The sequence below is a fragment of the Glycine soja genome, chromosome 10 (assembly GCF_004193775.1).
Source record: "Glycine soja cultivar W05 chromosome 10, ASM419377v2, whole genome shotgun sequence".
NCBI lineage: Eukaryota > Viridiplantae > Streptophyta > Magnoliopsida > Fabales > Fabaceae > Glycine > Glycine soja.
Window position 1 is genome coordinate 43,746,897 of NC_041011.1, and position 22,402 is coordinate 43,769,298.

Sequence of the window (22,402 nt, forward strand, 5' to 3'; positions counted from 1 at the left end):
GTTGAAGAATCGATTTTATCACGTCACTTTGCTCCAACGTCCAAAAATTCAAAAGAAACTGTTCCTGAGGTTAAGAAACCAACCAAAACACCTCAGGTTAGATATGTTTACTGACCTACAAGATTGTCTTTTATTCTCTATATATGTAATTACAAATTATTTTTTATAAGCAATTCTACTATACAATTTTATTTAAGACCCACAATACTATTTTTATAAAAATGTGTATGATATATTTTAAGACTTATTAGTTATTACGCATCACTGTACACATTTTTTTTATGAAGCTAAAAAATAGCTGACGACACAGGGAATAACTCAATATAAAATAATTTTATATAATTATTAAATTCCAAACTATTATCTATAAATTTTTTATTAATTTTATAATAAATATTTTAAAAATTATATCAACTAATAAAAAACAAGTCATATCACAATAAAAAAAGAAGTCATATCAACAATATTTTTTTTCAATTAATTGATTATATAATATTTTTTGCATTAACATTATGTTGAAAAGCGACTATAAGCTGGAGTACATTAAAGTCTATATTTCAACTACTGTATTTTTTTAAAACAAAATCTCATTATTGTATTTTTTTAACATCATATTTTTTCAGTACTTTTTTTTAACATTACACTCTCGATATTTAAAAATTATAATAAATATTAACTAATTGGTATTAAGTTGGACGAATTTTTAAATAACTACTATCAAAATATTTAACTTTTCAACAAAACTGCGAGATATTTTTATAAACTTTAAAATTTTGTATCGTTTATAAAATTAATCATGATCTTTGATTTATTTATACTTAAAACTAATACTCACTTTTTTCTCGGAGAGTATATAATGTGAGAATTTAATTTAAATTCTCTTTTAGAAGTTCAGGTATGTTTTCAACTAAGTCGTGTTTATTGGATGAATTTATTCAAAAAGAAATTAAAATTTGTTTTAAGTTAAATTATAATTTTGACCCTGTATAATATAAAATTTATAATTTTTTTCTTAAATCATGACATTTAGTTAAAATAATAAATTTAATTTATAATTTTTTATTGATAGATAAAATAATAAATCATTAATACACTTTCTTTGTTTAGTTAATTACATAAAATTATAAAAAAAAGAAAATTATAATTTTTTTTTACTTATAAAATTTGAATCTGGTGCATTAAATAGATAAATTTAAAACATTTACCATTAATTTTATCTTGATATGTCTTGACGCGTAACAACTAGATATATATTTATTTGTATTGATACTGTAGAAACCAAAACATTATCGGTAGTATTTCTATAAAAATAAATAAAAAATTATCAGTGGTATATGTTAGAAGAAAAAGGGCGTGGCCGTTAGGGTTATTGTGCAACAGGGAATCTTGTTCGGTCTTCTAGGGAATAAAAAGGAAAGCACGAAACGACCTAAATTATTAAAACAAAAGGGGTAAATAAGTCATTTTTATTTGTGAAAGTTTATGACAGCTGAAAAAATAAAAATAAAATCTAGTACTCGAAAATATAAAAAATGTGATAAATACATCCCAATGTTAAACTTTTATCCGTTAAAATTAGGAAACTTACGTTTCTGAGTTTTCTAAAACGAAAATTAATATTATCACGAATTTGTTTTATTTCTTACAATCTTATCGACTAATTTTTGTTTCATACTGTATGTCAGAATTTGTCCGCGTAAAATAATTTTAAGTAAAAATAAAAAAACAAATGTAAAAAATAAAAATGAATGACATTATTCTTTTTTCAATTTTTTTGTTTTGTTTGGGTTATGCCTTTGCTGCTTGTTGCTGCTCAACCCTTTCTTTGTTTCTCTCACTTGCTCTTTCTCTCTCTAAAATCTCAGGACTCTCAGATTGTGCCTTTTTTTTTTCTTTTCTCAAACCTTTGGTCTTTGATTCCAATTCCAGGTTCGTCTGGACCTCATCGATCCACGCCATCGCCTCTTCCTTGTCCACACTTCTTTCTCTTCAATCCTTTTCTTATGTTTTTCTTTAACTGTTTCTTGCCCCATTTTTTTCGATTTTGATCAATAAGTTTTAATTTTTTTTATTTTTTTAGTGTGGCTTCTGTAAATTACTGCTCAGGATCTTCGTTTTGGTCGGCGTTGATTGTTTTAAGGAATTTTCAATTTTCGGGGTTCATGCAATTGGTCGTCAACGAGCTGGTTTTGCCATCTCGTTGTGTGTGTGTGTGTTTAATTCGGGCTTGTTTCAATTCGTTTTATTTGTTTTAAATCTATGTTTTAGGGTTTTTTAATTGATGATTGGGGTTTTTGGTTTGGGTTTGCGTTCGGTTCTCAATAATTTTTTGGGGGAATTGACATTGGGGAAGGCAGCGTTTTATTAGGTTAATTAATTTATAAGTTGGGTTTGTTTATTTGGGTTCTCAATTGGTAGATTATCAGTTTTTCTCATTTTGAACTTGTTCTGTTACCTTCAGTCTTCCTTGACAATGTGCGTTGCTTATGATTATGATAATATTTTTTGTGGGACTTTTAAGATATAGTTGAAGATGGATACTCTAATTATTTATTTATCTGTGAGAATGATTTACTGTCTTGTAATGCAATGTGGGGTTTAAGGGCTGATTTTGGCTTCTTTTTTTTTTGTGTGGTTCTTATTCAGTTGGCTTCTAAGAAGAGTGTTAGTGAAGTATTTATTGATCAGGGAATGGCTGGGACTGTGAGTGAGGAATCTGGGGTGGGAAAGTCTGTGGAGAGTATTTCAACTGGGCAGCGTTGTCAATCCGGGGAAGCATTGGCAGAGTGGCGGTCTTCTGAGCAGGTGGAGAATGGAATCGCGTCCACTTCTCCCCCTTACTGGGACACTGATGACGAAGATGATGGTGACAATGTTTTTCCTATTTTTCCTTTATACAAATATTTGTAAAATTTTATATTGTTATGTTGCATGTTTGCGTTTTTTTTTTTCTTTTTCTGAATGAGCTTTAGGGATGGCAATTATGACATATAGATTAGAAATTAAGAATGCTTAGATTAGGTGTTATATTATGTGGTAATATTTTGCACCTTGATTTTTTGATCGACATCAACTGTTTAGTGTGTTAATTGATTTGTAAGAACGAGTAATAAAAAAGGTATTTATTTGAATCTTAGATTGCATAGGTGTTATCTTAATGTGTGTCCTTTCTTCATCTCAATTGTTAAAAAAGGTTACTATCTGCATTAAAAATCTTATTTCTTTTTGTCTTTAACAGGACCAAAACCGTCGGCGTTATATGGAAGATATACATGGAAGATAGAAAAGTTTTCTCAAATTACCAAAAGGGAACTTCGCAGTAGTGCATTTGAGGTTGGCGGTTACAAATGGTATGAAGCTTTATATATTATTGGACTTACAAAGCCTTTGTTGTGCTTTAGAGCTTAACTATCCTTTCTGTGCTTTGAAGTAAATTTCCTATTCTTATCCCATATCAGCCTGCTGAGCCAACAAGATATCCTTTAGAATAGTGGCATAGGTTGGACATTGCCTTAGAAAAATAAATTGGTCTCTTTACTACCAAAACCACTGTTGATCGCGACCAAAAATTGGTCCAGGCCACACACCTGAATTCCGCAAAAAGTATGAAAAAAATTAGACATGTCATTGTCAGTTAAAATGGCAGGTACAGAGCATGACAAAACACTTGTCAGAGGAAAGAGCTTTATGTGACCTGTGAACCTGCAGTATTTATTCCATTAAAGCCCTGCTGTCCTAGTAAATAACTTTACCTTAGGTGGGGCTTTGGACTTCCTAAGAGGTTTATCAAAATGGCAAGTAGCTCAATTCAACAAATGAGTTGGAAATTAGAAAAGGACTTTGCACAAAAACACACTAGAAGGGTCAAGAGGTCTTGCCAATAATCTGCTATTTTGAGATATGTACATGGAATTTGTGACCATTCCATATACAAATTTATCATACAAGAGAAAGATACCTTGTTTATTCCACTTGCGACTGGTGTGCCCTTGTAAGGACTATAAAGTTTTCATGGAATTCATGCCCTTAATTTAGTGTTGGTATGTGCAGTCTAATAAATAAATCTGGTTTGCTTTGATAGTTTGCAACTTCATATGACCTAAGTAGTTAATAGTGCCACATTTGCGGCGAAAAGCGGATAGCGGGAGCGGTTGTTGATCTTGCATGACATGAAAACTGTTTTTCGTGGCAATTGCACGTGAAAGCAGGCATGCGTGTGACTTCAACGTGTGATCAGAAAATTACATTGTCCCTGAATCATACCTAATTTCATCATGTGATAAAAAGAAAATCGCGTTCGACTTAATTGTATTGTTCAGATTTAATTTTTTGATTTGTTTGTATGTTATTTAATATTTTTTATTCTTTATTTATTTTTTAAGCCTATTCAAATGCGTCTCCTATTAAAAAAATTGTTGTCAGTTACTTTTTCTATCATATATATATATATTTTTATCTTTTAAGCCTATTCAAATAAGCCACCTATTAATTGATGTTGGTTACTTTTCCTATTTATTTGTTTTTTTTTTTTTAGTTTTTTATTCTCTTAAAGCATGTTCAAAACTTCAAATATGCCCCCTCCCCTATTAATTGTTCGTTACATTACATTTTCCTATTGTATTTAAACTGGCCCTAATATCTTCCCACTTTTTTTACGAGAACGTGGAGTTTTTAACTCTCTTTTTCGAGAACATAAAGACTTCATGTTCCCCTTTCTCCTTCTATTTCTTCTTGGTTCTTCACTATTATGCTTAGCCTCTAGCTCATTTATAAATTATGTATGTTATTTTCTAGTCGCAATAGCGCTCATCCCACCATCCGTCATATTGTTTATGGGGGGTGGCTGCTCCGCGCCGCTATCTAGGATTGACTACTTAGCATATGACATGAATCACATGATGAATATTAGTATTGATTTTTTTGACTTAATCATAGTTTGGTCTGTGGCAGGTATATTTTAATCTATCCTCAAGGCTGTGATGTTTGCAATCATCTCTCACTGTTTCTGTGTGTAGCTAATCATGACAAACTTCTTCCAGGTTCAATTCACGAACTTTTCCAGATTGCTGTAATGATTATTAGTTTTACTTTCTACAATTAGTTCCATAGTATTTGGCTTGCTTATCCTTTTCTTTTTGGGGCAATACAGGATGGAGTCATTTTGCACAATTTACAATAGCTGTGGTCAATAAAGATCCCAAGAAATCAAAATATTCTGGTCTGTTGGCTAATAGTTGGCTTAATTACTGGAGATTACAATTTTCCTATCTGCATTATTGATAAACTTGGGCTTGAGTTTTACAGATACATTGCATCGATTTTGGAAGAAGGAGCATGACTGGGGATGGAAAAAGTTTATGGAACTGTCTAAGGTGTATGATGGATTTGTTGACTCTTCGGACAATCTAATAATAAAGGCTCAAGTTCAAGTCATAAGGTATTCTATGCTTAATTTTTGTCATTTAGGGATATTTCAAATATTCACCAGTCATCTTGCGTACAGCTGTCTTAATAATTAAGGATGTTGTCCATATAATTTTCAACTTCATTTTGTTTACTTTTGTAGAAAGAATGGACAACAGAACATATAAATGTTGTTGGGTGGTCATCTTCTCTTCTATTTTTAAATATACTGAATTTTGTCTGTACTTTTTCCATTTTTCGCTTTGTGTGGCTGTCAAATGTGGTAATCTTGTTAATTTGTTTGCTTTTTTCCTTGAAATTTATATTTGGATGTGTGACCACATATTTTTTTTGATTGCTTATGATGCATAGGGAGAAATCAGACAGGCCTTTCCGTTGCCTTGATTGTCAGTATAGGAGGGAACTTGTTAGAGTATATTTGACAAATGTAGAACAAATTTGTCGGCGTTTTGTGGAGGAGAGAAGAAGCAAGCTTGGGAAGTTGATAGAGGATAAAGCTAGGTGGTCAAGGTTCTTGTGCTCTCCTTTAAAAGTTTCCCTCTTCAGACAGACATATGTAATCTATAATGTCACATAATGTATGCTGGAATTTTTATCTTGCTCCTAAGTGTCACCTAATGAAAGTCTGGATCATCAAATTACTTATTTTCACACTTCCAGATCAAAAATGTTACTTTAATACTTGAACTGAAAAATTTGAATTAGTTCCCCTTCAATCTGGAAAGGAGAAAAAATGTTAGCCATATTGGGAAAAAGATACAGAAGGGGAATGAATTTCACAGTCAAAACTCAAATCTAATAGGTGACCATGGTCTGATGTATTATGTAGTCTGCCTATTTCATGTGTATCTTGAAATGTATGTTATATCCTATTTGAAATTAAATTTGATATTTTGTTTTTATTGGAATGTATACTGTTTTGCTATTCGATATAATGTATTACCATTCATTGCTACTTATGTCAGACCTTTAAGTTGTGGTGCCTTATTTTATTGGCTGATCAATTGTTAATATGCATGCAGCTTCTTTACTTTCTGGCGGGAAATTGACCAAACTTCTAGGCACCACATGTCTAGGGAGAAGACAGATGTAATTTTGAAAGTAGTTGTAAAACACTTCTTTATAGAGAAAGAAGTTACTTCTACTTTGGTAATGGATTCCTTGTTTAGTGGATTGAAGGCTCTTGAGGGCCAGACCAAGAGTAAAAAAGGTAGGGTGAAGTTGTTGGATGCTGAAGAAATACCAGCACCAATAGTTCATGTCGAGAAAGATATGTTTGTATTGGTGGATGATGTTTTACTGCTACTTGAAAGGGCTGCAATAGAACCACTGTCTCCTAAAGATGAGAAGTGTCCTCAAAACCGTACAAAGGTAAGACATAGAATTATATTTGCAAGAGTAACAAGGAATTATTCGTTGACACCTCATAGATGGTGATATGGTTGAGCATTGATCCCGTTGAAATGTGATGGTATTAGGGTGAGAGTTTTTTGAGGATGAAGTTTGATAAAAGACAGTAGAGCAGAGTCTGTTTATTGAGGTCAAAATCAGGGGGAAAGGAAACTGAAATTGTGCTACTATATTCTGAATTACAGTACTTATAAGATTGATTTTCACTCAATTGCTACTGCATCAGCCAGTCATCTGAACTAATAACCTAAAGAGTTCTTTGGTTTATGTTTTTGCTGCTTGGTTGTTTCTGCTTCTGTTTCATATTTCTTGTGGCTCTTGTTCCATAATTTCAGAATGATTACACGTGTTTTAAATTGCTTTGAAGATTTATAAATTGAAGAATAACAATTTTGCAATTTTTTTCTTGAAACAATTTCTCATTGTAAAATTTGTTTTTGTTTGGATTTTGCTACAGGATGTCACTTGGAGTCAAATTACATAGATTGGTAATTAGTTATTAAATTACTTTAATTTTAAATGGGATCTAATATTAAGGGCCTATTTATTTAAGTTTGAAAAAGTGATTTTATGATAAGGTCTTTATTTATAATTTTGGGGCTTATGAGAAAGAACTACAACTTTTTTTATGATTTTTTTGGACACCCCCCCCCAAAAAAAAGATCAATTTTCTTATAATAAAACTTAATTAAAAAACTTTTTTTTTCTTTTGAAAAAAAAAACACGAATGGGTCGAAATGATATTAAGTTAATTTTTTTCAATGTTAAAAATTAATAGGGATATTTCTTAGTTACTTTTAAAACTTATTTTGTCCCCCATAGGGTAGCTAAGCTACTAAGTCAAATAGAAAATTGATTTTGGAAGCAGAAGCATATTTTCCAACCCTTTGATCCAGTAATGGAGGTACAAATAAATAGTAGTTCGTATATTGTGCATGGTTGACATTGTTGATTTTACCATTTGCTGCACCACTAACTGAAGTATTTATTTCCTTTGCCATTTGAATTTAGTTTGGATTCATACTTTATTTGTGCCATATTTCTGTATATGTATTATCTTACTGACATTAATGCAGTATATGCATGCTTTAATAGTTAAGATATATAGTTTAAAAAGAAACACGTTTGGCTTAGTTAAACTTGTGGATATATATATTACACTTCTTCAATGGCATCTCCAGTAACTTGGGGGATTATAAGTGCAATGAAGTGTATGGATATGGTACTTTTGGCTTTACTGTTTTAGAATCCAGTCAATCCACTAAGAAACCTTTTTCACTTATTTTTGCAGGATGGAAATTCTGGAGAGGATTTCAATAAAGATTCTATAGAGCGTGATGAAAGGCGCCTGACAGAATTGGGTCGTAGGACTTTGGAAATATTTGTCCTTGCCCATATATTCAGGTAGTAGTCGCAATTGTTTTGCAATGAATTCATAGTGTTCATGTTTCTCAGCTTAATTGCTCGTGCATATACTTTTTACTTCCTTATGAATCAAGTTTTGGAGTCCTCCTGCATAATTCACAAGAGATTGTGATTTACATGGCATCTAAATCCTGGATATTTTTTTAAATCACTTGGAAATAATTTCATCTGTTTTTGATGTTGTGTTCAACTTTTGATTTTGATGGTATCTAGTTCTTAATAGTTTGCGATTACATGGCATAGCGCCTATGTAATTTCAGACACTATGCCAAGAGGTTGCCGTGACCATTCTTTTTAAATTGCAAGATTGTGTTAGTGTTTCTAAGTTTCTTTCAGAGTCATTAAGTCATTGCTCGTATGTACTCCTCTTTTGGAATTTTGAACTTCTCTTCTTATCTGGTAAAAGATACATGCTCTTTAATTGTTGATGAGAAATAAGCTATTACGAACTTTGCTACAAACATTCTTGTTTCTAGCTGATGACATAACACTGTGAAGCTTGAGCACTTTTGCTTGTTTGCTATGCTGAGTGAAATTCCTGATACTTAGAATGTGAGACTAATTGCATTACCATGAGGCGAGATATGTAGCTAGCAGTCGTTTGATGGCCAATTGTTTCAGATGGTTTTGCAATTATAAATTTGGGTTCTGTAAGGTTTATCCTCACAAATGTAGTGCAATATAATTTGTACTAAAGTGAATAATATTTCATAAATTATCCACCTTGCAATATTGCCAATGGAGAATAAAAAATTGTTTGAACTACGGAAAGATTGAGAAGTTCCTAATGGTAATGTCCATATATGTAACCTACCTGGAAGTTAAGGAGAGGCATGATTTTTTTTTTACATGTAGGTATTAGATATGCATCAATTTAGATAACCTAATGCTCCAAATTATGGGCAGGCCAGTTTTTGATGTTTTGTAGATCAATTTAAGTTTAAATATGAGAGGGAGAGAAGGTAGAGAGCGAGAGAGAGGGAGAGAGGGTAGAGAGCGAGAGAGAGGGAGAGACACAGGGAGGGAGGGAGGGAGAGAGGGAGAGGCAGTGTGAGTGTGAGAGGACGTTCTCGAGGGAAACACAAAGAGAGTGAGAGAACACGGCGTGACCGGAGATGGAGCAGAAGCCATGGAGACCACAGTCAACACCGGAACTCTGCAAGGAAGCTGGAAACAGGCAACGACGAGGTAAGCAGACACATTATCAACGACGGAGAATGGGCTGAAGTCACTCATAGGAGGAACAAGATCAAGGCAGTTAGTAGAACCCAACCACGTACCAAAACCCATCAACGATCCGATGGAACAGTATCTTGGAGAAATAAGGCAGATGTCACAACGTTCTATTTCTGCAGATTCCCGTCATGGGTAACTGAGAAAGACCTGTGGCAAACTTTTCAAAAGTGGGGTAAAGTATGGGAGGTGTTCATCCCCAAGTCCAAAAACAAAGGGGGTCACAGATTTGGTTTCGTGAGGTTTAAGGAAGTTGCAGACGAACTGGGGCTTGAAAGACATCTTGACAACAACATTTTCTTTGATGGAATGAAAATGTTTGTCAATCGCCCCAAATTCCAAAGGGGCAGGGTCGTCTCTAGTCACCATAACCATAATACTAGGCGTGGAACTGATAGTATAAAAGGGGTGGATAGGTGCAGTTATGGAGCTCATGTAGTAAACGTCAATGGTGGTAGAATTCGGTCCTATGCTGAGGTGGTTCGTATGTCATCACCGGGAGCGAGTATTCTATGTAACCAGACGTCAGCTTTTCCCCAACCACCAAAGGATGGGATGAGACCAATGGTCATCAATACAAACACCGAGCAGAAGGAGTGCATACAGAGGGCTTGGGTGGCACGTTTAAAAAACAGGGGCATGTTTGACAGAGTGGAGGAGGAATTCAAATGGACGATTGACCCTGATGTTACCCCTTGCTATTGGGGTGATGACTGGATAATCTTCCTTAACTTGCAGGACACTAAGGCCAATCAACTGCTGAACGAGGAGTCGACGAATGGATCCACACCTATCCTGGATCTTCAAAAATGGTCTAAGGATATTAGACCAACGCACAGGATGGCGTGGGTTCTATTGTGGGGGTTGCTGCCGCATGCCTGGGAGCCGGAGTACATGGGACAGGTGGTGGCGGATATGGGTGAAATGGTTGAGGCCCACGAAATGGTGGAGCAGCGGCGGCGAATCGACGTCGCAAAAATCCTTATTAGGACGAAGATGAAACCGGGAATCCAGACGGAGCTGAAGGTGGTTGTGGATGGCGTTGAACATGTTGTTCATGTGGTTGAGGATTTAACCGGAATAGGAGACACGCAGTCATTAAAGCAACCGGTCACCTGGTTCCCTCCATCGCTGTTCTCGACGGAGCCAAACAGCCCTGCCACTGTTGGAGTCGACACCCTCGGGGCTGACTCTACGTGTGTCCTCTCGGACGGCAGTCCCGACGCCGGAGACGGAGGCTTCTCCATTAACGGGAAGCAACCACAACCTTTCCAAACACCCAGGGACCAGTGGTTAAAAACCAGTGGTTGGCGCCGCTTGGACCGGTCCTTCAGTGACAACGTCCATGCGGACGACCCACGGGGTGACAGCAATGCCTCGAACAGCTACACGACCGTTGGAGTGGATGTGCAAAATGACAATGGTCAAACGTTGTTAAAAAGGAAAGCTTTTAATGCTATGTTCCAAGGGGACAGAAGGGATACTACCCATTTTCGTGCTAATCCAGTAAACAGGCCTATGGGTCCTAATCAGGAGCAGCACAGACACCCACCTATGGAAGCGTCTGCAGAAGTAGCCCCAGAAGGTCAACAGGAAAAGCAAAGCTCGCAGCCAGTCAATGAGCCTTCCTCTGGTCAGCCCGTAAACAGGGATGGTATACCCCTTAGTCATCCCAAATCGCGTCTGGAAAAGGAAGATATGGGCCTCGGACACCTAGGCCCAAATACTAATGTTGCTACCAGATTTTATGTTAGGAGAAAGGAACGTGGAGATTATACTAGGCAGGCCCACACCATCCCCAAATCAGACCTGGACCCACCCTCACCCACTAAACTCACCCCTAATCACAAAAGGAACATCATCGAGGGGCAGACCTCTAAAGCCTATACCATGGTTTCTTTTTCTAATTATCAGGATAATAACCCTGATCAATTTAATCCTCATACTCTGCAGAATCAGTGTGATCTAGCGAAGCAAATGGGTTTGACCCACGGGGAGGACATACAAAGAATGATGCATGATATGGAAATTAGGGACAAAAAGGTAGCAGAGGAGATGGGAACTAAATTGGCTCAATCATGATCATTCTTTCCTATAATTCTCGGGGCCTGGGCAGGGGTATTAAGTGGACTGCCATTAGGAGAATGAATATGAAGCATAAGGTGGATATTGTGTGCATCCAGGAAACTAAAAGGGTTTCCTTCGATAAAATTATTTGCCAATCTTTGTGGGGAGATTCTTCAGTGGCTTGGGACTTTGTCCCTTCAATCCAAGCCTCAGGGGGCTTGCTTTGCCTGTGGAATAATTCTGCTTATCAGGTAGAGCGGAGGGTCAAAGGGGCCAATTTCCTAATGCTGGATGGTAAGTGGACCGTAGATGATCAACGGGTGTATGTGGTCAATGTATATTCTCCTTGTGACCTAGCTGGGAAAAGAACCTAATGGGATGAGTTGAGGCATCTCAAGGCCTCGGATCCCAACGGCTTATGGTGTTTTCTGGGAGACTTTAACACCATTAGGAGTCAGCAGGAGAGAATTAGTGCATCTCAGAGGAATGCTGCCACCTCAGATATTTATGAGTTCAATGAGTGGATATCTGAGTTGGAGCTTCAAGATATCAGATGTTATGGTAGCAGCTTTACCTGGTTCAGGCCAAATGGCAGTGCCAAAAGTAGACTTGATAGATTTTTGGTGTCTGATTCATGGCTGTGTTTGTGGCCCGATACTTCTCAGCATGTCCTCCATAGAGATTTCTCTGATCACTGCCCAATCATTTTGAAGACAAAGATGGTGGATTGGGGTCCTAAACCCTTTCGGGTTGTGGACTGCTGGCTTAAACATAAGGGATACCATTCAATGGTTAAAGAGGCTTGGAGTGCAGACCATCAGGGTGGGTGGGGAGCTGTTGCCCTTAAAAACAAGCTGAGGAATTTAAGACTCTCTATAAAGCAGTGGTGTAAGGACAAGGGGGACATTAAAGCCATCAGAATTCAGAACCTGAAGCAGAAATTATGTGACATGGAGACCTTAGCTTCCAATAGAACTCTATCTGATCTTGAAGTTAAAACCAAGAGAGCCTTGCAACAAGAGTTGTGGGATATTTCTACTGCGTATGAATCCCTATTGAGGCAAAAGTCTAGGGCTAAGTGGATCAAGGAAGGTGATAGTAACTCAGCCTACTTCCACAAGATAATAAACTTCAGAAGAAGCTCTAATGCTGTCCACGGTTTTCTTATTGAAGGTGCTTGGGTGCAGCAGCCTAATCTAGTTAAGACTGAAGCTGCTAATTTTTTTCTTCAGAGGTTCACTGAACAGAACACAGCTAGGCCCACCTTGGATGGGGTTTACTTTCCCACTATTGATCAGAATCAATCACAGGGGCTGATTGCTCCTTTCTCTGATTTAGAACTTAAAGATGCTGTTTGGGGTTGTGATGGTGATAAATGCCCGGGGCCTGACGGTTTTAATTTTAACTTTATTAAGGAGTTCTGGGGGCTGCTTAAACCTGAGTTCAGGAGATTTGTGGATGAATTCCATGCTCATGGAACTTTCCCTAGAGGAAGCAATGCCTCTTTTGTGGCCCTAATCCCCAAGATATCTCAACCTCAGTCTTTAAATGACTATAGGCCCATTTCTCTCATTGGCTGTATGTATAAAATAGTTGCCAAACTGTTGGCAAACAGGTTGAAGCTACTGCTGCCAAGTCTAATTGATGAAAGGCAGTCAGCCTTCATAAAAAACAGGCATATCCTCCATGGAATTGTGATCCTCAATGAAGTGGTAGATGAAGCTATTAAGAGAAAGAAGCCTGCTATGATCTTTAAGGTGGATTTCGAAAAAGCCTATGATTCAGTATCTTGGGCTTTTTTGGACTATATGCTGCAAAGATTAGGTTTTTGCCTGCAATGGAGAAAGTGGATTTCAGCCTGCCTTCACTCAGCTACAATATCTGTCCTTATAAATGGGAGCCCTTCAAAGGAATTTGTCCCTTCTAGGGGTTTGAGGCAAGGGGATCCTCTAGCCCCCTTGCTCTTTAATATAGTGGCTGAGGGTCTTACCGGTATGATGAGAGAGGCTCTTAACAAAAATCTGTATAGGAGTTTTCTGGTTGGGAAGCAACAGGTGCCTATAAATATCTTGCAATATGCTGATGATACAATCTTCCTTGGTGAAGCCTCTTGGGATAATGTCCTTGTGCTGAAATCTATGCTTAGAGGTTTTGAAATGGCCTCGGGTTTGAAGATTAATTTTGCCAAAAGCCAATTTGGGGCTGTTGGGGTGCAGGCCAATTGGGTCCAGGCAGCAGCTGCTTTTCTGAACTGTAGGCACATGGACACCCCTTTCAAGTACTTGGGCATGCCTATTGGAGTTAAACCTTCCAGTAGGATGGTGTGGGAACCATTGATTAATAAGTTTGAAGCCAAGCTCTCTAAATGGAATCAGAAAAACTTATCAATGGGAGGCAAGATTACCTTGATAAAGTCTGTCCTGAATGCACTTCCTATATATCTCCTATCTTTTTTCAAGATACCCCAAAGTATTGTTGATAAGCTGGAGTCTCTCCAAAGGAACTTTATGTGGGGGGACAACCATCATCATAAGAAAATTTCTTGGGTAAAGTGGGAGGTGGTTTGCCTACCAAAGAGTGAAGGGGGCTTGGGGATAAAGAATCTGTCCAAGTTTAATGCAGCGCTGAGGGGTAAGTGGATTTGGGATCTGGTCTCTAATCACAATCAGCTGTGGGGCAGAGTTCTAATATCCAAATATGGAGGGTGGTCAGATTTGAAGTGGGGAAGAGATAAAGGGTGGCAGTCCCAATGGTGGAAGGACCTTAGGAAGCTTTTCCATCAGCCTGATTTCAACATCATCCAGCAGAACATGGCCTGGAAGGTTGGTTGTGGGGATCAAATTAAATTCTGGCAGGATACCTGGTTGGGTGAGGGATGTACTCTTCAGCAAAAGTACAACCCCCTTTACATTATCAGCAGACAACAGCATCTCTCAATTTCTAAAATGGGGAAGTTTTCTCAAGGTGCATGGATTTGGGATCTTAAGTGGAGAAGGCACTTGTTCGACCATGAGCACGAATTAGCAATAGCCTTCATGGATGACATCTCAGCTATGCCTATCCAGCAACATTTACAGGACTCTATGCTTTGGAAAGCTGAACCTAATGGTTTATACTCTACTAAGTCAGCCTATAGGCTCCTGATGTCCTCCATCAGCCCTGTTCCACACAGAGATATTCTCCAGAATTTGTGGAAGCTCAAAATCCCCCCGAGGGCTGCAGTGTTCTCTTGGAGGTTGTTGCTGGATAGGCTTCCCACCAGGGCCAATCTTCTCAGGCGAAATGTTCATATCCAGGACACCCTATGTCCTCTATGTGGGACGCATCAGGAGGAGGCTGGGCATCTGTTTTTCCACTGCAAGATGACAAGGGGAATGTGGGGGGAATCCATGAATTGGATCCGGGCTATTGGTGCTCTCTCAGCTGATCCTGCTAGTCACTTTATCCAATTCTGCAATGGATTTGGTGCAGGGAGCAAGCACAGCAGAGTGTGTGGATGGTGGATAGCTTTATCCCTTACCATTTGGCAGCACAGGAATTCTTTGATTTTCAAGGGGACCCCGTTTGACCCTCATAGAGTGATGGATGAGGCTTTATTCCTTGCCTGGTCCTGGTTAAAAGCTAGAGACAAACATTTCAATACCCAATTTAACCACTGGTCTACCAATCTACAGGAATCTTTTGGATAAGTTTTGTTTTCTTTTTGGTAGGGGCTTGTGTGGGCTTTTGCTTTGTTGGGATCTGTTTTGTTGGGATCTGTTTTTGGAAGGTGGCACCATAGATGTACTGTATTACTTTCTTAAGTACCTCTGGTACTGACTAGTTATTTAATAAATCTATATTTGCCTTCCAAAAAAAAAAAATTTAGATAACCTAATTATTTAATTTCATGGGTGCAGTAATAAAATTGAGGTTGCCTATCAGGAAGCTGTTGCTCTGAAAAGACAAGAAGAACTCATCCGTGAAGAAGAGGCTGCATGGCAAGCTGAAAGTGATCAAAAAACAAAACGTGGGAGTGAGAGGGAAAAGAAGTCCAAGAAAAAACAGGTCCAGAACACATTGAAACTGGATTGTCAAGGGATTTTTAGATATCTGAATGTTGATTTCAGTCATTTCACAGTTGCTAACTTGCTGTGCAATGTCTGGCTCTCTTGTTAGCAAATTAGGTTCTTGTTTGATTGTCTGTCACAGTTTGAAATGACATTAACATTGCGTTTTAGAAGTCAATGAAGTGGCAAAATTAAATCATTCTCATAAATTTCGCCACAAAAGATAATTAAACTACAGAGCATGCATCATTGTAGATGACAACTGTTATGAGATATTGAACACTTTGTCAATTAGGTATAGTTGGTAAATGTCACCACCAATGTCTTACTTTTTTTAACATGGATTGATGAAGTCATCTAATTCCAGATATCTCATTTCTACTATTCCATGTGATTTTGTATACTGATCTCCAGGCTGAAGTGATGTGGAATTTTACGTATTTGGATTCTTTCTTTCTAATAAATAGCTTGTTTGGATACACTTAAATTTAAGGGAAAATCCCCCTCAAAACAAAAAAGTCTGACAAATCATTTGATATAAGTATTTTGAAGGCATATTAAGTTTTTCCACGCACACTTGTCTATACTTATGTGTGAGGTGCATGCTTAAGATCTCTTCCTTACTTACCCAGCCTTCTATAAATTGCTTTAGGTGGATATCTGATGCAACATAAGAATTAAGAAGTAATAAAAGCAAAGCAATAACGTACCAAAAAATTCAAGCAGAACAAAAGGAGAGTAATTAAGAAAGCTAGGAGATTTAAGTAGAACATTAGAACTTTGGGTTTAGAACCCTAGAGAAAGCTTTAGACCAGAAGTCTTGTTACTTAAAACTGATTAATAGCTTACCACTTTGGGGAAGACTTATGCTTCTGTTACTTTCTTTTGATTTATTGATTATTATCATTTTGAAATTCTGACAAAATATTTAAGTTTATGAACAACTAACAAACTGGTTGATTTAGTCAGTATCTGGCCAACCCATTCAGCACTCTTTGGATATTGTTAATCAATAACCTCCCTTTGAGCTAAATTTTCCAAAATTGGATGTAATTTTGCTAGCAATTCATAACCCGTAATGCTCCCAGGATGTTTTCTCTTGACATCTGCTTGCTATTTTTGGGATAAATTGATGTATGTGCATGTGGTAGGGAGTTTTGTTGGTTGATTTTCTTTATAATTGTTGAGAGATATTCCTTTATTTTCACTACAGGCCAAACAAAAACGTAACAACCGAAAAGGAAAGGACAAAGAGAGGGAGGAGAGGACTGCTGCGTCGGTACCTGACAAGAACCAAGACAATGCTGTTGATGAGAAAAATGATTCTAAAATGGAGGAAGCTCAAGCTGTGTCTGAAAAGCCTGATGCCATGGAAGATGTTTCTGATATGTCTGACTCTGTAGATGGAGTTGCTGAAACGCTTCAGCTCGATTCAGAAGATAGAGATGCTAGTCCTGTTAATTGGGATACCGATGCATCAGAAGTTAATCCTCCAACTAAGGCTAGAAACAATGGCATAGATGATGTTTCAACCATGCAAAATGGAATCTCTGAGAAAAGGAGCAGTTCAGTGATAGATGATAGTTCTTCAACATGTTCTACTGATTCTTTGCCGTCAGTAGTCATGAATGACCCCCACAAGGGAAACTCCTTTTCAAATTATAAAGTCCAAAAGTCACCTAGCAGGTGTGTATTTCTTTGTGTGTGTGGAATGATATCAATGATGGCTCATGTGTTAATGCGATATGACACTTTTTCTCTGTAGAGGTAAGAACCGAGGCAAAACATCATCTGATGTGGGTAGTTGGACAAATGAAATAGATAGTCAGCCATCTGGTTCTGCAGCAGATGCTGGGGATTTTAATGATGAGTCTGGAAATGGTAAGATTGGCAAATCTGAGTCCGAGGTTGCTGTAATCTCCTTACAAGATCGGTTGAAGTGGGCTGAGAAGCATGTTGTCAGAAAGGTTGTCTCATTTCCTCCCTTGGTGGAAATACTAACTAAATTATCATAAGTTCTTATCTAAAGCTTATCTATTCATGACTTTCTGTGATTATGAAATGTCTTGCCATTTTGTTTATTTTATTCCTCCTTAAATTGTTGACTATTGTGCCTCATCATTTAAGATTCCTGAATAATTTTTACCTTTTTATTCACCATTGAAGAGGAGCAAGAATAGTTTTTGCATCAAGAATAGTTTCAAATGATATATAAAACAAGGGTCTTAAAATGGAGAGATGACTGAACACCTTGCTTTCCCTTATTTATTTTCCATCTGCAAATAGATGAAAATAATTTGAATTTGCAACTCAGAACAAATTGGTGATGTTTCTATATTCCTATCTTGTTTACAGATTAATCATGGGAAAAAAGATGTGTATCCATTTCATCTTGTTTCCATCACCTGGTATGGAAGGATGATTTTATTTTTGAATTCATTCTGTCTTCTGTCCTTCCATGTGGCTACGTAGTTGTGAAAATTAAAATGGATTCATAATCATACTTCTCCCTTTGCTTTTCATTTCTTACACTCTATCGAACCATTGAACTGATTGAAGTGTACCTGACTGTTCATCTCCATGATTTAGCTGGAATGAAGATGTCTATATCCCCTTGATTTTTTTTCTTCTTATGATTTGTTTTTGTTCTTGGAATCCTTGTTTTTTGTTTATTGATTTGAAGCAGAAGAATTTGGACTTTATTTCTCTTGAAGGTGGTGGGAGATCAGATTTGGAGTGGCACTGAAATTTGTTTTTGATTTGATGTTTGCTTGTACAGTTTTCCTTTAGCCTTTTTTTTTTTGGTGCTTTAAGCTCGTTCTTCATGCAATATCTTTTTTAGGTACCGAAAATTATGTTTATACTTAATTTCACGCTGAAGCCTCTATCTCTGCGCTGATGTCATGTTTTTTCTTTTGTAATTGATAGGAAGAGGAGGTTCTTTCACTTAATAAACTGGGCATCAAAGACCTGGTTGAGACAAAGAGACCTGTTGACAACGAAAGCCTACAGAAAGAGAAGATATCAACTGTGCCATCCTCGCCTATTAGTCCTCCCAGAAACTTGTCCTCTGTTCAAATGAAGTTAGAACACAAGACTAGTGCTACTGTAGATCCTGTTCATGTCAGGAAAACATCTTCAAGTGGCTCCCAACAGACTGATAAAGATCCATCTTCACCTTTTACTTCTGCATCACCGGTTCCAGCTGTGTCCAAAACTGAGATTCAAAAGCCTTCAACTGCAAGACTATCTGAAAGATCTGTGGCACAAGTGCCTATGATGTCAAGACCTTCAAGTGCTCCTTTAGTTCCTGGTCCCAGGCCAACTGCTCCTGTTGTTGTTTCTATGGTTCAAACAGCTCCTCTACTTGCACGCTCAGTGAGTGCAACTGGCCGGTTGGGTCCTGATCCCTCACCAGCTACTCATAGTCATGTTCCTCAATCCTACAGAAATGCAATGATGGGGAACCCTGTGGCCTCAACTGCTGCTAGTCTGGCCCATTCCAGCTCCTCAAGTTCAGGAGTGATCCCATCACCTGGCTATTCTCAACCATCTTCCTTCGTGTCATCAATGTTTTTATCCCAGAGCTCTGACAGATTGGACACTAGTGCTGGTCAGTCTGGTGTTCCTTTTACCATGATTACACAGGATGTTTTACAGAATGGTCCCCAGTGGATTGAGAGTTCTCAAAGGGAATCGAGCAGAAGCATGCACTATGATCAACCCTCTGGGCTTAATGATGTTCAAAATCATGACTTGTACAGGCCAGTACACAGTAGATCCATGGGCAATATGTCAACCGAGTTCCCAGCCTGCACATCTGGGCGTCAGAACCAAGGGTATTTGGTGGATGAGTTCCCACACATTGATATCATAAATGACCTGCTTGATGATGAACAAGGTATTGGGAAGACGGCCAAGGCAAGTTCAGCATTCCAGTCTCTGAATAATGGACCACAGTTGCTGAATCGACAGTTCACTTTTCCTGGGGATCTGGGTGCAGATGATGATTTGGGATCTTCAACCAGTTCTTGCAGGTTTGAGCGATCACAAAGTTACCATCATGACCATAGATTCCAAGGAGGGTATGACTTGTCTGGTGGGCATTATGATTCACTGAGGGATTATATTCAACCGATGAGTAGTGTGCCTGGCGTCAATGGGCAGGTTGATGGGTTGATTCGAAACCAATGGCAGGTGGCCGGTTCCGATGTGTTGTATTTAGGCATGAGAAACACAGAGAATGGTAGTTATGCATACTATCCAGATTACTCAAATATGGCATGTGGTGTCAATGGTTATACTGTTTTCAGGCCATCAAGTGGTCCTTAGAGGGTTACGAAGCGTACCCACAAATGAGTGGTCACTAACAAATGTAATGTATTTGAGGAAATTGTTGGGTCTTTTTAGATTGGAGAGAGGCTGTAATCTCTCTTATAAGAAAAACATTTTGTAAAGAGTGTTTTTGAGTTATTTGCTTCCAGCTTTATTTTTTTTTTCTTCCAGTTCATGTCTTTGTCTTTGCCTTCCTGGGATTATGGATAAATCTTGATGAGGTTTGAACACTTTTGTCTTAATAACTTGAGCTTGCCATGCATCCCCTCATTTTAGATGCATGCTGCAGAATTCCAAAAACAAGGCTATAACCCTATGAGCCATGGATATTAATAGGACAGTTACCCTATATATTTTGAAAACAATGGGTTGTAATTTATTAATTTTATATCAGGAGGCTATTTTTGGCAATGGCTAACAGTGCAGAAGGGTTTGAGGTAACATTAGGTTGGGAGTCTCCTGAAATATAGGTGCATGCTCATTCTAATTCATAGCATACTCATTCTAATTCATAATGATTGTTGTTATATATATATATATATATATATATATATATATATATATATATATATATATATATATATCAGAAGATTTTGAAGAAAATATTTAATTACTAGAAGAATTTGAATTTAAAATAGGAAAAATGGTACTCCACCTCTAAATTTTACCATTTTATACAAATGTAAACTTTATCTTATATATAAAAATATACCATGAACTTTAATTTTCGTTAATTGATGCTTAAACTTTATTATTTTGTTCAAATATACATATTAAATTTTAATTTCATTATAAGGATATATATATATATATATATATATATATATATATATATATATATATATATATTATGAGAAAACTAGTTCTGTAATTTATTTGCAAAAGAAGTTTAGGGGATTAAGTATTCTTTTTCCTTACAATTAAACAAACTTTAAGAGAATATATGAGTTTAATGATTATGTATAATTTTATATTATCATCCAATTATAAATTATAGTTGATATGATTTTTAAAGTAATTATCATAAAAGTCAAAAATCTTATCATACATAATAAATAAGTTATGATTGGATGATGGTATCAAACTTTTTATACTATCAATTTAATAATTGTAATTATATATTAATATTAAAATATTTTAAATTTAAATTAAAACTTTATTTAATCATAAAATCTCAAAGATTTATCAAATAAAAATTAAATATTTTAAAGATTTAATTTATGTGATCCTAAAATATTTTAAACTTATCACCAACATCTCTATTACAATATTACCCATATCATGATCTTTTCGGACACAACTACATCGTGGCAATTACTATGTGTAAAAAAGAATAAACTGATACTAGGTATAAATATATATGCTACGTATTTAAAACTTAAAAGAGAATAAACTGAGATATTAAATAAATAAATTTAGATAAAGTCATTAATATATAAAAAAGAAATTATGTGAATTTTTTCCCATACGCAATTACGCATACCCAACAAAACAAGGATCTTGCTGCGTAAACCCCAGCTCAAAATTAAAAGTAGCATCAATAAATAGGTGTGTTGAAGCAAACACAAAGCATATATGCCTATATGTCACTGTAATAAAAAGATATATATAATTATCGCTTTGTGACTAGCTAAGGAATATTCTCATCACTTGTTGGTTGATTATGCTTTACGCACTATTCTTTCTCTGTCTTTCACGTGCTTACGAAGTTCATGCGCAGTTGGGTATCATCAATGCTTTTTCATTTTTCAAGTCCTTTAATCTGAACCTCAGAGTTTAATTATTAACAATATTCTTATGGTCTCAATATATTAGATCCAAGCACTTTCGATCTCTTTCTTTTATTCTTTTTGTTTTTCTAACGGAAAAATTTGTTAATCTACAGTAAATAATCAGGAAATTCCTATTTGGTTGATGTTAGAGGATTTTGCACTATCTTCTGTCGCCAGGATCACAGTGTCTACCTTGTTGGATTCGAAGTCTCCTCCTAAGTCCTAAGGGAGTGTTTATTAACAACTTTGCTTCATCACACCTGCATGCATGACTCTGAATCTAGTCAACATTTCTGGTTCCAAGCATTTTATTAAGCACATAGATTTTGACGTTCACTTCTGAGTACATGAAATATTGTGGCTTCAACTGTTCAACAAATTCAGACGAAAAAAATTCATGCTGTAGCCACTAAAAAGTTTTCTACAATAGGAATTAATTAGTTAAACTTTATTTTGGCATATATGAATATTTCTGAGAAAGGAATACGATTTTAAGCGAATTTAATTAATACTACATATTAAAATAACTTTTTTGGATATCAAATCTAAATAATTGTTATAATAATGAGAACTGCCCCCTCCCTCTCGACTTCTTATATATAATAATAATTCTAAGTATTTGTTTTGGATAAATAGATTTTTGGATAGAAACTAAATTAGTTTGTCTAAATGATAAATTTATCTAAT

General features: G+C 36.5%; 1 protein-coding gene across 6 annotated transcripts; it reads left to right on the plus strand.

The window, feature by feature from the left end:
- The first annotated feature begins 1,781 nt into the window (after positions 1-1,781).
- On the plus strand, positions 1,782-20,173 carry LOC114372175 (TNF receptor-associated factor homolog 1b-like). Of its 6 annotated transcripts, none has more exons than XM_028329618.1 (13): positions 1,782-1,929; positions 2,647-2,866; positions 3,239-3,350; positions 4,951-5,039; positions 5,150-5,218; positions 5,305-5,437; positions 5,776-5,934; positions 6,447-6,795; positions 8,126-8,238; positions 15,459-15,606; positions 16,822-17,294; positions 17,374-17,575; positions 18,537-20,173. In XM_028329618.1, the coding sequence occupies exons 2-13, from the start codon at positions 2,692-2,694 to the stop codon at positions 19,938-19,940; spliced, it is 3,426 nt and encodes a 1,141-aa protein (XP_028185419.1). In that variant the 5' UTR covers positions 1,782-1,929; positions 2,647-2,691; the 3' UTR covers positions 19,941-20,173. The 6 variants fall into 6 exon arrangements, with proteins under 6 accessions (XP_028185419.1, XP_028185420.1, XP_028185422.1 ...); XM_028329619.1 differs by having other exon boundaries at positions 1,804-1,971; XM_028329621.1 differs by lacking the exon at positions 1,782-1,929 and adding an exon at positions 17,964-18,016 and having other exon boundaries at positions 1,996-2,866; positions 18,537-18,695.
- The last annotated feature ends 2,229 nt before the right edge of the window (positions 20,174-22,402 follow it).

Excerpts from the sequence above, each read along its gene's own strand:
- LOC114372175 (XM_028329616.1), top strand. The coding sequence starts at position 2,590 with ATGTGGGGTTTAAGGGCTGATTTTGGCTTCTTTTTTTTTTGTGTGGTT. Across the intron at positions 2,867-3,238 it reads CACTGATGACGAAGATGATG|GACCAAAACCGTCGGCGTTA; the intron begins GTGACAATGTTT and ends TGTCTTTAACAG. Across the intron at positions 8,239-15,458 it reads GTCCTTGCCCATATATTCAG|TAATAAAATTGAGGTTGCCT; the intron begins GTAGTAGTCGCA and ends TCATGGGTGCAG.